Here is an 11,278-nt window from a genome sequence, read left to right as displayed (position 1 = left end):
GGAGAGCGAGCGCGGCGGCGGCGACGAGCCGGACTGGGCGCGCCTGTTCAGGGACCTAGAGCAACAACGCGGCACCCAAGATTCGGTGGAATACGGTAGTCCCTGCGGGCGATGGCGGCCCCGCCCACTGGCGCCTAGCATAGGCGCCCCGCCCGCTCGCGCAGGCGCAGAGCCGCCGGCGCACCCCTGCCGCTCGCGGACACGCGCTCACCCCGCGATGGCGGACGCCGACCTGCAGTTGGTGGCGCGGCGCATCCGCAGCTTCCCGGACTTCCCCGTGCCCGGCGTGCTGTTCAGGTGCGGGGGCGGGGTCGGGCGCGGGGCGGGGCGGGGGGGCGACCGCGCGGGGCCAGGCCAGCGAGCACTTCGTCCCCGTGCGGGGCCCGGACCCGACCCCGGGGGTCACCAGGCCTGCCCTCGCGTGCCAGGGATATCTCGCCCGTCCTGAAGGACCCCGACTCCTTCCGCGCGTCCATCCGCCTCCTGTCGAACCACCTGAAAGAGACCCACGGCGGCAAGATCGACTACATCGTGGGTAAGTGGAGGGGGCAGGGGCGGGTCCTCGAATCCCGGGTGGACCCTCCCCGGGCCTCCTGCCTGCCCCCGGCGCCGATGCTGTGCCCTGGGGTGTCTCGAGAGGCCCGGAGAGGTCGCCGGGTCTGTGCCAGGCTCCTTGAGGGTACCGTGGGCGTTCCTCCCCCCTGAGCCCTGAGCGGCGCGGACCGAGGGGCGACCCACGTTAGCTTAGGAGAGGCTTGGGGGACGTCCGTCGGGGACACGCTGAACGTCGCACCGTGCTTGGCTGCCGACCCTCGAGTAGGTTGTAAGGATGGACCTGCTGAGCGGCACTTGGCCGCCTGAGGGTGGGCGCGTCCTTGCGGTGGCCGGCTGAGGGCAAGGTCACCCCATCGCCGTGCCCCTCCTTCTCGCCGACTTCCTGGTCCTCCGTTCTGGACTGGTGGGGCTACGGGCTGAGTATCCCCAGGGGTGTCTGACCAGAGTCCACTGGGCCAAGAACACTCTTGTTGCCCGTCTGTGTGTTGAGCTGTGGGCCAGGCCCTCTGCCCAGCACGGGGCTTCAGGGAGGACCCCAGCAGGCCAGGTCTCCGTGACAAGGCCATGCCCCGGCCCGCCCACGGCTCCCCCGCTGCCCTGCGGGACCATGGCTTTTCACTTGACTGTGTTCTTCAGAGGGCTCCTTCCTCTGGAAGCCCTCCCTCGCTGCACCCCTAGAGGGTGGGGCCTGCACTTCCCCGTGAGTGACCTCGGGAGTAGCAGGAGATAGCCCGGGGCCAGCCCCTCCAGGGCAGATGCTGCCGCAAGAATGACAAGAGCCGTCTGAGTCTGCTCCTTAGTTACTAGCAGCCCAGTGACAGGCTGGCGGCGGGGCTGTGGGGAGAAGGCAGGTAACTTCCCAGAGGCCACACAGTTATTTCCGCTTCTGGGTCCCCGTCTCCTGCCCTGCAGCACCCAGCAGGCCCTGTGCACAGAGGTAGGTGCTCAGTCAAGGACTTTTAGCTGGAGCCAACAAAGCCAGGGGCTTCTTGCCCCTGGGGACCCTCGTGCTCCCGTGCCACACAGCCACCCCTGACACCCCACGTCTGACCAACAGGCCTAGACTCCCGAGGCTTTCTGTTCGGCCCCTCCCTGGCCCAGGAGCTTGGCTTGGGCTGCGTGCTCATCCGAAAGCGAGGGAAGCTGCCCGGCCCCACGGTGTCCGCCTCATACACGTTGGAATACGGGAAGGTGAGCGGGCTGGGCACCGCCACCCGTGACCCTTGGGTTTCCTGAGGATATCCCCTGGGTCGGGTGTCGCTGCCGCGGCTGATGCCAACTCTGCCCGAGACGCCAGCCTAGCTCACGCAGCCAAGCGGCAGCTGGGTGGGTTGGGCTCTCGTCGGCACCATCTCCCGGGCTCTGCACACCAGGGCCGCGTCTGGAGACGTGCAGACCGAGTGCCTGCTTCCCATCTGCAGGCTGAGCTGGAAATCCAGAGAGACGCCTTGGAGCCAGGGCAGAAGGTGGTTGTCGTGGACGATCTGCTGGCCACTGGGGGTGAGGGTCCTCCCCCCCCCCCCCCCCCCGGCAAACAGGGCCTGGTGCTAGGACTGCTGGGGGTGCAGGAAAGTGGCTCAGACCACATGTGAGACGTGGGTTGGGGCCTCAGCACTGTACAGTTTACGCGTGAGCCGCGAGACCCTGTGTGGGCAGGTGGGAGCCTGGTCCCCACACCACCTCCTCCCCCTCCCCGCCCCCCGGCTGGGTGGGGCCTCATCGTGTGCCCTCTGCCAACCCACTCAGGAACCATGCGTGCGGCCTGTGAACTGCTGGGCCAGCTGCGGGCGGAGGTGCTGGAGTGCGTGAGCCTGGTGGAGCTGACCTCGCTGAAGGGCAGGGAGAAGCTGGGGGCCGTGCCGGTCTTCTCTCTTCTGCAGTACGACTGACCCACCCTCCTCCCTCTGGTGGAGAGGCCTTCCGGCCTCGTGGCTGGCCGATGGCCGCCAGGGGGCGCCGGCCACCCGTCTGGACTTCTTTTTAACTTTTTTGCACTTGCCCTTTTCTACCACCTGGGGGCCCTTCCTGCAGGTTCTGGAGGTGCCGAGGCCTGGAGCCGGTAGCTCAGGCCGGAGCCCCGGCCACTGCAGGGCCACCTACGAACACTGAAAAGAGGTGAATAAAGGGCTTTGCTAGAGTGGCCATTCTTCATCTTTATGGCCAAGAGGTGCGGGAATCCCACTTGGCGGGTTGGGCGGACGTGTGTCTGGCATCCTGTGGCTCTCTGCTCCCAGCTGCCTCTCAGGAGGCAGGTGCTGCCCAAACGGCCTCTCAGTTGCTGTGGTCCGTCACGCCAGCAGGGTGGCCCACGACACTGTCAGCGGAGTGGAGCTGGCTCCTGAAGGTTCCAGGAAAAATCGGGCTCCGGGTCCCCCCTGCATCCCCCGGTCCTGCAGTCCGCCTCCCTCTTGTACGGGTCCAGCGGTGACACCGAGCTTACTGGGTCACCAGGGATTCCCATGTGGACATATCGGGGGCACTGTGCCAACCGCCTCACCCAAGCTTGCGCAGACTGCAAAGCCACCCCGCTCCACTACGCCCCCAAAGACACCAAGGACGACAGTCACCAACAGAAACCAGTTTAATGACAATATTCTGCAAGAGGGTGGGCCCACCACCCGCACTGGCCAGGGACCCTGGTGGGGAGTTAGGAGGGGAAGAAAAGTGCATCGTGTTCCTAAAGGGAATAAAAGAGACACGGCAGGCCAAGGACCTAAGCCCAGGCCCGCGAGGCTCACAGCGCCGCCTCGGCACGGGCAAGGTGGGCCAGCCGGGCGAGGACACCTGCCAGGTCAGCAGCCTTGTCCAGCTTGACATAGGTGTCGGCGCGGACGCGGTGGAGGCTGAGCCAGTCGGGCAGCAGCTCAGAGAGCAGCTGTACGTGCTTCTCCATCTCCCCTGCAGACAGACAGGATGTGAGCAGGGCCGTGCGCCTGGGAGGGGGTACTGACCCCTTATGGGGGGGGGTCCAGACCAGTCAGCAGGCCTGCCTTAGGACCACCCCCCCGCAGGCCTGTCCAAGCCTCCAAGCAGCAGACCCAACGGTGGGAAGGTGGAAGGGCTCGGGCCAGGGCAGTGACAGAACGGCCTTGCTGAGGAGCTGACCCTCCCACTGAGCCCAACACCGGGCCTGGAGGGGGGGTGTGGGGTCGCCCTGCAGCCTGGAGGGAACCCACAGTCCCGTGGGGCCCGGCGCTGTCTGAGGGGGTCTGGGGGCCGGGTGGGGGGCTCGAGGACACCGTGCCCAGCCTCATCCTGAGCGGGGAACACAGGGAGGGGGCACAGGGAGGGCCCGGCCCCGCCCCTGCACACACCAGGGCTCAGGGCCGCACGGTAGCTGCCTGCCATCCTGGCGCAGGCCACCTCCATGGTGAGGGCGGGCTTGCGCTCCGACACGAAGATGCCACGCAGCACGCGGGCCAGCTCGGGCAGCCGCTCCAGCCGCTGCAGCCGCCGCTCCTGCTCCGGCTGCCGCGTCATCTGCGCCAGCTGCTTCTGCGCCTGCTTGCGGCGGACCTGCGGTAGGCCCCGAGAACGGTCAGTGGGGAGCCGGTCCCACGGGCCCCTGCCAGGACCCCGGACACTCACCCGCTCCAGCAGGTCCTGGGACACCCCCTTCAGGGCGGCAGGCGGGGCGGCCGGCGGGGCAGGGCCGGGGGACCCGGGGCTGCCGGACTTGGCCGTACGCAGAGCCAGGTCGCTCAGGGCCTTTTCCATCTGAGGCAGTTCAGAGGGGAGAATCAGAAGGCCCGCCCCCCCCACCCGGCCCGGCCCCAGGGAGGTCACTGTCTGCCGGCCTAGGCTCGCCCTGAGCGTCACGGCAGGTGGCCGGTGCCCAGGGCGCAGCCTGCCAAGTAGGCAGCGCTCCGTAAGGGGGGAGGGCACGTCCCACCACCCCGGAGGCGCTGGGCCAAGCATGGAGCCTGTCAGGTGCCCGCCCCGCAAGCCCTAAGGCGACCTCACCCTGGGTGACATCAGGCTGCGGGCACGGGCCAGCACCTCCTGGGCGGTGGCCAGCTTCTCCGTGGTGGGGGGCTGGGGCAGCTCGGCCGGCTCGATGTCAGGCACTTCGTCCACATTGAAGTGGGGGTGCCAACGTGTCAGCTGGTCCTCAGGCACCACCATGGGCGGGTTCAGGGAGGCGAGGAAGGCCTGTGTGAGGAGACGCGAGTGCCAGGTGAGCCCAGGCACATCTGCATTGGGCGGGGCCGGGCAGGGCTGCTGCGTTCCTAGCCCGCCCAGTCGGGCCATCTTGGGCTCAGGTGCTCAGCTGGGCCAAAGGGCACGACACCCGGCACAGAGCAGCACTGAGCCCATCACGCGCCCCCAGGGCCTGAGGCTGCAGCCCTGAGCTCCCGGCCCTCCACCGGGGAACCAGGAGCGGGGCTCTCGCCCAGCCCCGCACCCACCCCACGAGGCAGCCACGGAGACGGGTGAAGAGAACTCGAAGAGTCAGCCTCTCACGAGGGCCCGTCTCCGGCGGGGTAAGACGGAGCTATGACAGGGACGGTCCGGGGCCCAGCCCAGGGCCTGCCGGGGAGGTGCTTCCTCCGAGGACGGAGCCGGTCGCCCCCGTCACTCACCCTGTGGTGCTCCCGGACGCGCTCCACCAGATTCTGGCCGAAGACCTGTCTGCGCCGCAGGAGGTGCGAGGCCGTGAGCTGGGGAGCCGTGCTGCCAGCCTCTGCGGGAAGACTTCAGGCCTGAGCCCCCAGCCCGGGCCCGCCCCGTCACCCAGGCCCCCAGACTGCTGGTCTCCCGACGCCTCACGCCACGCCCAAAACCACGCAGTGTCACTGGCGGGGAGACCGAGGCTCGGACACGCGTGACCTCAGTCAGAGCGCGCTCACCCTGGTCTAGCAGCGGCTCGATGGTAAGCTGGTAATCGGACCTCTTGACGCCATCCTTGAAGGTGGGGACATCGCGCTCCTGGCGGAAGCGGTAAGAAGCGGGGTACACGGTTCTGATCTGGCCCACGTTGCGCTCCTCAAAGCGCCTGCGGGACAAGGTGCTGGGTCAGACAGAGCGCGCCGGGAAGGGCACACTCAGACCGTACAGGCAGGGTGAGGCCCCCACCCTCTGCGGGCCACTCACTTGCGCATCATGTCCTGGACGCCCTGCTGAACCTTGGCAAAGGTCGCGGTCTCGGAGCGGTTGTAGAGCATGCCCACGATGGTGTCCATGCTGCGGAACATCTCGGCCAGCACCTGGTACTTGTAGGGCAGCACAAGCCCCGGGGGCCCCGGCTGGGCCAAGGCGTGGAAGCGCTGGTAGGCGGGTGCCTTCTGTCCGCTGCCAGGAGGGGAGCGAGGCCTCAGGAGAAGCACCAGACCCACACCCTCCAACACCAACGGCAGGCAGGCCAAATGGCCAGGGAGACCCCGGAGCCGGGGCCTGAAAACCGTCCCTGTTCCCGTGACACACCACACACCAGTCCCAAAGCCCCGGCGCGCCCAGTCTCCCGTCACCAGCACTAGGCCTGGAACCAGAAAAGCGTGGCCTCACATCTCGCCCGGTCACCTAGGGAAGTCCTGGCTCCTTATCTCTACGAGGCACATATGACCTCAGGAGCTGGGGAGGACAGACACGGGCGCAGGAGACAAATACCCAACAAACGGCAGCTGTAGACGGCATTCCAAAGTCACAAGGGCCACTGAGGCAAGAACGGGCACCCTCTTATGGATGGAGGCTGAGGTGCAGAGCAAGTGAGTGGCAGGGACTGGAAAGGGAGCAGCCCCCCAGCCTTGTCCCGCCTGCCATCTTCCCACCAGCCTAGCCTTTCCCTGGGTGCCTGTCTGCCCACCCAGGACTCACCGTGGCCCTGCTGGCTGCCCCTGGTCCTCCGGCACGCGTGGTTCCCCAGCATCCTTCCTCTGGGCACTTGCTTTCAGCTCCTGGGCCCGGGCCCCTAGCTCCCGTGCCCGCTGTAGGCACGACTTGAGCTCAGAAAGTGTGACTTTTGAGGAGGCCTGTGGACACAAGATGCCATCAGCTGGCCCGTCACCCCCACACCGCTCTCCCTTCCCCCCCCCCGGGGCCAGCCTCACCTTGTCCTCCTGGGCTGCCAAGCAGGGCAGCTGACCTGCTGAGAGAGTGGCCTCCTCTGGGGAGCCTGGGGCAGCCAGGGCACTGGGGCTCGAGACCTGGTGGACAGGACCGCAAAGGAGAACGAGTGAGGACACCCTGCGGTAAGAGAGGGTTTCCTACTTCCCTCAGCTGGCTACACACCGGCTGCTGGGGGCACCAATGACAGTTTCTGCTGGAGTCAAGTCAGAGGGGCCAGGCCTGACCCCTTGCCCAGCCTCGCTGGCAAGCTAGACACACAGCCGCCCACTGCGCTCGGGCCCTCCGGCCCTGCTAACCCCAGTGCCTTCCGTCCCCACCCCCACTGACGTGCTCTCCGGCAGGCCGGCCCACCTGCCGGCTCTCAAGTGACCCGGCCCCGCGCTTTCTCCACTGTCTCCCGCAGCGGCTCCAGGCCCATTCTCCGAATGGTCGAGTCCTCCCTCTCGAGGCTTCGGTTTACCGTGTGCATGCAACCCCCTGGTCTGCGCCCTCCCTCCAGGGCAAGTCTTTTTGGGGGCCACCCCGCCCTGTTTCCCGGCTCTCCCCTCCAAGTGTTTTCTCCCGTCGGTGCCCATCCACTCACCCCGCCCCCCGCCCCGGCCTCAGTTTCCCCCCTCTCCCCGCCGCGGCCTCACCGTGTCGGCCGGGAGCCGCAGCCGCCTGCGCGCGGGCGGCGCGGGGTGGTCGCGCGTGGGCTCGGCGGGCGGGCGGGCGCGCTTGCGGCTGCCTCCCGGGGTCCGGGCCGGGGTGGGGGGTGCCGGCTTGGCGGGGCTCGGGGTGCGCCAGGCCGGCTTGGCCCGCGGCGGCGCGGCGCGGGGTCCGGGGCGGCGGCGCGCGAAGAAGTCGGTGAGACGGGGCTGTGCCATGGCGGGACCCGGGGCCGGGGGCCGGGGGCCGGGGACCCGGCGGGACCGAGACCGAGCAGGGTACAGTCCGGGGCCGGAAATGGGGCCGCGCTCCGCGCCGATTTTCCCGCCGCGCGTGGCCCCGCCCCTCCGCGGGCGGAACCTTCGGCGCCAGGGCGGGATGCGGGGGAGGCCGGGAAATGGACTCGCCGGGGCGCATGCGCACTGGTGCTCTTTTTGCCGGGCCGCAGCGCGCATGCGCCGTAGAGCCGGCCGCCTCCGCGGGGCTTAGGGATTTGACGACCCTCCCCGGCCGGCGGCGGTCGTCGAGCCAGTGCGGTCCCGGAGCGGAGAGACGTGCTACGTACTTCCTGCTTGAATTGCAAGCGGTGCGCGTTGGACGACACTGGCCCTCCGCGGCGAGGCGCCCCGGGGCAGCCAGATCCCCGCACGAAGACCCCTGCGTCGGCTCTGGGTGCGAATCGTATGTCAGTCCCGCTGCCATGTTTTTAAAAGGAAGAGTGGCTTTCAGAACGGGATCAGTGGCAAGAAAGGGCGTGTTAGTCCCCAGAGCCTACGGCCGAGGTCGTCTGGAGTCCTGGAGACCCCGCTGCCCGGGAGGCGCGAGGGCGCCGCCGGCGGGGTGTCCTCCGAAGGCCCAGCGCCGGCTTGGGGGCTTTGTTCCTCCGTCTTCTCCAGGCTTTCCGTAAGGAGCCGAGCGCTGGGAAAACAGAAACGACCGTTTCCCGTATGTCCCAGGTTCATACTTTGTGGACGGCCTGTAGCAAGTTATCGGCCACCCAGGGATCCGCGGACAGGGTTGCAACCAGCATTTTTAAGGCTAAGTGCTGTTCCATTTCCGTTTTGCTATTTGTGCTCTAGGCCACCACCTAAAATATGTGTCGTGTCGTTTTGTTTTGTTTTGTTTTGTTTTGTTTTGTTTTGTTTTGTTTTTAAGACTATTTATTTTGAGAGAGAGAGAGCACCGAGCAGGGGAGAGGCAGGAGGAGAGAGAGTCCCAAGTGGATGCTAGGCTTGAATCCACAAAACCGAAACCGCGAGATCATGATCTGAGCCGAAACCATGAATTAGACGCTCAACTAACTGAGCCACCCCGGTGGCCCTGTAAGATAGTTTTCTTTTTTTTATTATTAAAAAAAAATTTTTTTAATGTTTATCTATTTTTGAGAGAGACATACAGACAGAGTGTGAGCAGGGGAGGGGCAGAGAGAGAGGGAGACACAGAATTGGAAGCAGGCTCTAGGCTCTGAGCTGTCAGCACAGAGCCGGATGTGGGGGGCTGGAACCCACGAACCACTAGATCATGACCTGAACCGAAGTTGGATGCTTAACCCACTGAGCCACCCAGGCGCCCTGGTGAAATAGATTTTGTAATCAAAACAGTGGTTGGGGGTTAGAGGCAAGAACTGACCTCAGTTGAGGGGTGCCTGGGTGGCTCAGTCAGTCAAGCATCCAACTCTTGGTATCGGCTCAGGTCACGATCTCACGGTTTTGTGAGTTTGAGCCCCACGTCAGGCCCTGTGCTGACAGTGTGGAGCCTGCTTGGGATGCTGTGTCTCTTTCTCTCTGCCCCTCCCCTCCCTGCTCACACGGTCTCTCTGAAAATAAATAAACTTAAAAAAAAAAAAGAATTGACCTCAGTCAGAAGGGAACACTCCAAATGTAAGCTTGCTATGCATTCTAGAGGGAGAGCGTAGGATTCTGGGACTGTAATGGCATCACGAATTCTAGGCACAGCCTCTTCTTCAGACCAATGGTGATAAGGGGACTTTGTAAATATTTCTGCTCATAGCTGCTCATCAGGAGGGCGGGAACTGTCTTCTCTCCCAAATACACTGTGGTTCTCTATGCTCTGTTTCACGTTTAGAAGGTAAACAATCCTGGTCTTGGAGAGGTACAGGCAGCTGAATCTAACCGCAAGTGACTCCGATATCTGGCTCCCAGCCGGTGGTTTGGCCCAGTCCCTGCCCTCCGTAGATAAGCTGAGAAGCAGGAGCCTTCCCAGAGCCTCCAAAATGCTTAGGAATTTCTGCCAGCATTTCATTTGTCTTGCACCTGCCTACCCACCCGCCTGGAACCACAGCGTGCTGGCTAGGCTCGTGCTTCCCAAGAGAGCTGTGTGGGGATGGGAGGCAGGCCCTAGGCTCGTGACAAATCCGGGAACCCCCCCATAAGAGAGAACTCCCTGCCTGCCTGGCCACCACATGGCTGCGTGACTCGGCCACGCACTCCCAGGCACATTCTCCTCAGGGGGACTCCTGGGAGGGACATGCGTGGCCTTGCTGTGCTCTGGCCGGCTCCCTGGGGCACAAGCAGAGGCAGAAGCAGGCCGTGGGAGGCCCGAATGGCTCTGGGGATAGCTGCGTCCTAAAGGACCCTTCACAGGCTCTTGTGGGATCAAGAACGTGAATCTAAAATGAGTCTGCCCGTGTGAGGGGGGAGTCTGGGGACTGAACAGTGCTGTCTGCATGCACTGCCAGCAGCAAAGGGACACATGGTCTTCAAAGGCCAGCCAGCAGCCGGAGGGACGCATGCCATACAGCAGGGGCCTGAGGACCACCTCCAGTGCTGTGGCCAGTGTCCATGCCATGGCGCTGTGTCTGGCTGTGCCTCTGTTACTTTTAATGTCATTACTGGAGATTAGGCCTTTTGCGGTGACTTAAGGCTCGGGGCAGCTCCTTCTTAAGAAATTGCCCACCCACCTACAATAATGCAGTCCACAGCCACCTCTGCAAGGTATGACCCCTACCTTTCGGTCACAGCTGATTGGACGAGAGGTGCACAGCTGAACCAATCAGATCCTCTCCTGGGACCCAAGACTCTGCAGGGAGAGCTCACCCTTCTGTCCCCTCTGGTTGTGGGAAGTGAGATGGAGTAGGACAGCCACCGCCACCATGTGTGTGGTGACAGAGTGAGCAAGGGACCGTGTGGCCCAGGGACAGGCAGCCACACACAGCTAAATCAGATGGTTTGTAATGGTTTCCAATGTGCTCTCTTGGGAGACCCACTGCCCTTCGCGATGGCCCAGGTTTTTATGAAGCAGCCTGTAGCCCTTCCCGAACATTTGCCTCTTTTGCTTAAAGTGCCTCTGCGTGGATTTCTGTTTCTTCCAACCCAAGGAGGCTTGACTAAAGCCTGGTCAAAATGTTGATCCATATGAGGCTACATTAATAAAAGCATAGAGTCTAGAATAAGGGAAGCGAAGGGCACGTGGGTGTCTCAGTCAAGTGTCTGACTCTTGATTTCAGCTCAGGTCGTGATCTCATGGTTTGTGAGATCGAGCCCCGCGTCGGGCTCTGCTGATGGTGCGGGGCCTGCTTGGGATTCTCTTTCTCCTCCTCTCTCTACCCCTCCCCTGCTGGCATTCTGTGTCTCAAAATAAACATTATTTAAAAAATAAAAGAAAAACAGAATAAGGGTCGTGAAAGCCCTTCTCTGCTGAGTTCTGTCCAGGCTCCACCTGAAATGTCACGTTGGTCTATAGGTATGGAATGCTAAGAGGTTATAGCCTGGCTAGAATGCCAAGAGACAGACCAGATAACAAGGGACTAGAACCCTTGTTTGTGGATGTTTACCCTGGAGAAACTGGGACATTGGCGCTGTGCCTTCATTCATGTGATGAGCCAGTTTTTACTGAGTGCCGTCTGGGAGCCTGGCTGCTGAAAGCCCATTACAGGCTGGGCCATGAGGGTCCACTATGTACCAGGCTGAGACCAAGACTGATGAGGCCCCTGCTCTCAAGGAGCTCACATTCTAGTGGACAGAGACTAGTAGAGAAATTAGTCTTGTTA

General features: G+C 63.8%; 2 protein-coding genes across 2 annotated transcripts; one reads left to right on the top strand and one right to left on the bottom strand.

Annotated features, from left to right (window-relative positions):
- Positions 1-210: 210 nt before the first annotated feature.
- Positions 211-2,692, top strand: APRT (adenine phosphoribosyltransferase). The gene is made up of 5 exons (XM_042968113.1): positions 211-297; positions 429-535; positions 1,613-1,746; positions 1,977-2,055; positions 2,302-2,692. Exons 1-5 carry the CDS (start codon positions 218-220, stop codon positions 2,442-2,444), a joined length of 543 nt encoding a protein of 180 aa, XP_042824047.1. The 5' UTR covers positions 211-217; the 3' UTR covers positions 2,445-2,692.
- A 429-nt stretch (positions 2,693-3,121) lies between these two features.
- On the bottom strand, positions 3,122-7,581 carry CDT1 (chromatin licensing and DNA replication factor 1). Its single transcript, XM_042969142.1, has 10 exons — positions 7,257-7,581; positions 6,603-6,698; positions 6,370-6,524; positions 5,650-5,847; positions 5,406-5,551; positions 5,139-5,239; positions 4,519-4,707; positions 4,144-4,272; positions 3,870-4,071; positions 3,122-3,453 (listed from the first exon to the last, which is right to left on the bottom strand). Exons 1-10 carry the CDS (start codon positions 7,485-7,487, stop codon positions 3,290-3,292), a joined length of 1,611 nt encoding a protein of 536 aa, XP_042825076.1. The 5' UTR covers positions 7,488-7,581; the 3' UTR covers positions 3,122-3,289.
- Between the last annotated feature and the right edge of the window lie 3,697 nt (positions 7,582-11,278).

The sequence above is a fragment of the Panthera tigris genome, chromosome E2, assembly GCF_018350195.1.
Source record: "Panthera tigris isolate Pti1 chromosome E2, P.tigris_Pti1_mat1.1, whole genome shotgun sequence".
In the NCBI taxonomy this organism is placed as follows: domain Eukaryota; kingdom Metazoa; phylum Chordata; class Mammalia; order Carnivora; family Felidae; genus Panthera; species Panthera tigris.
This window is presented reverse-complemented; position numbering and strand designations above follow the sequence as displayed.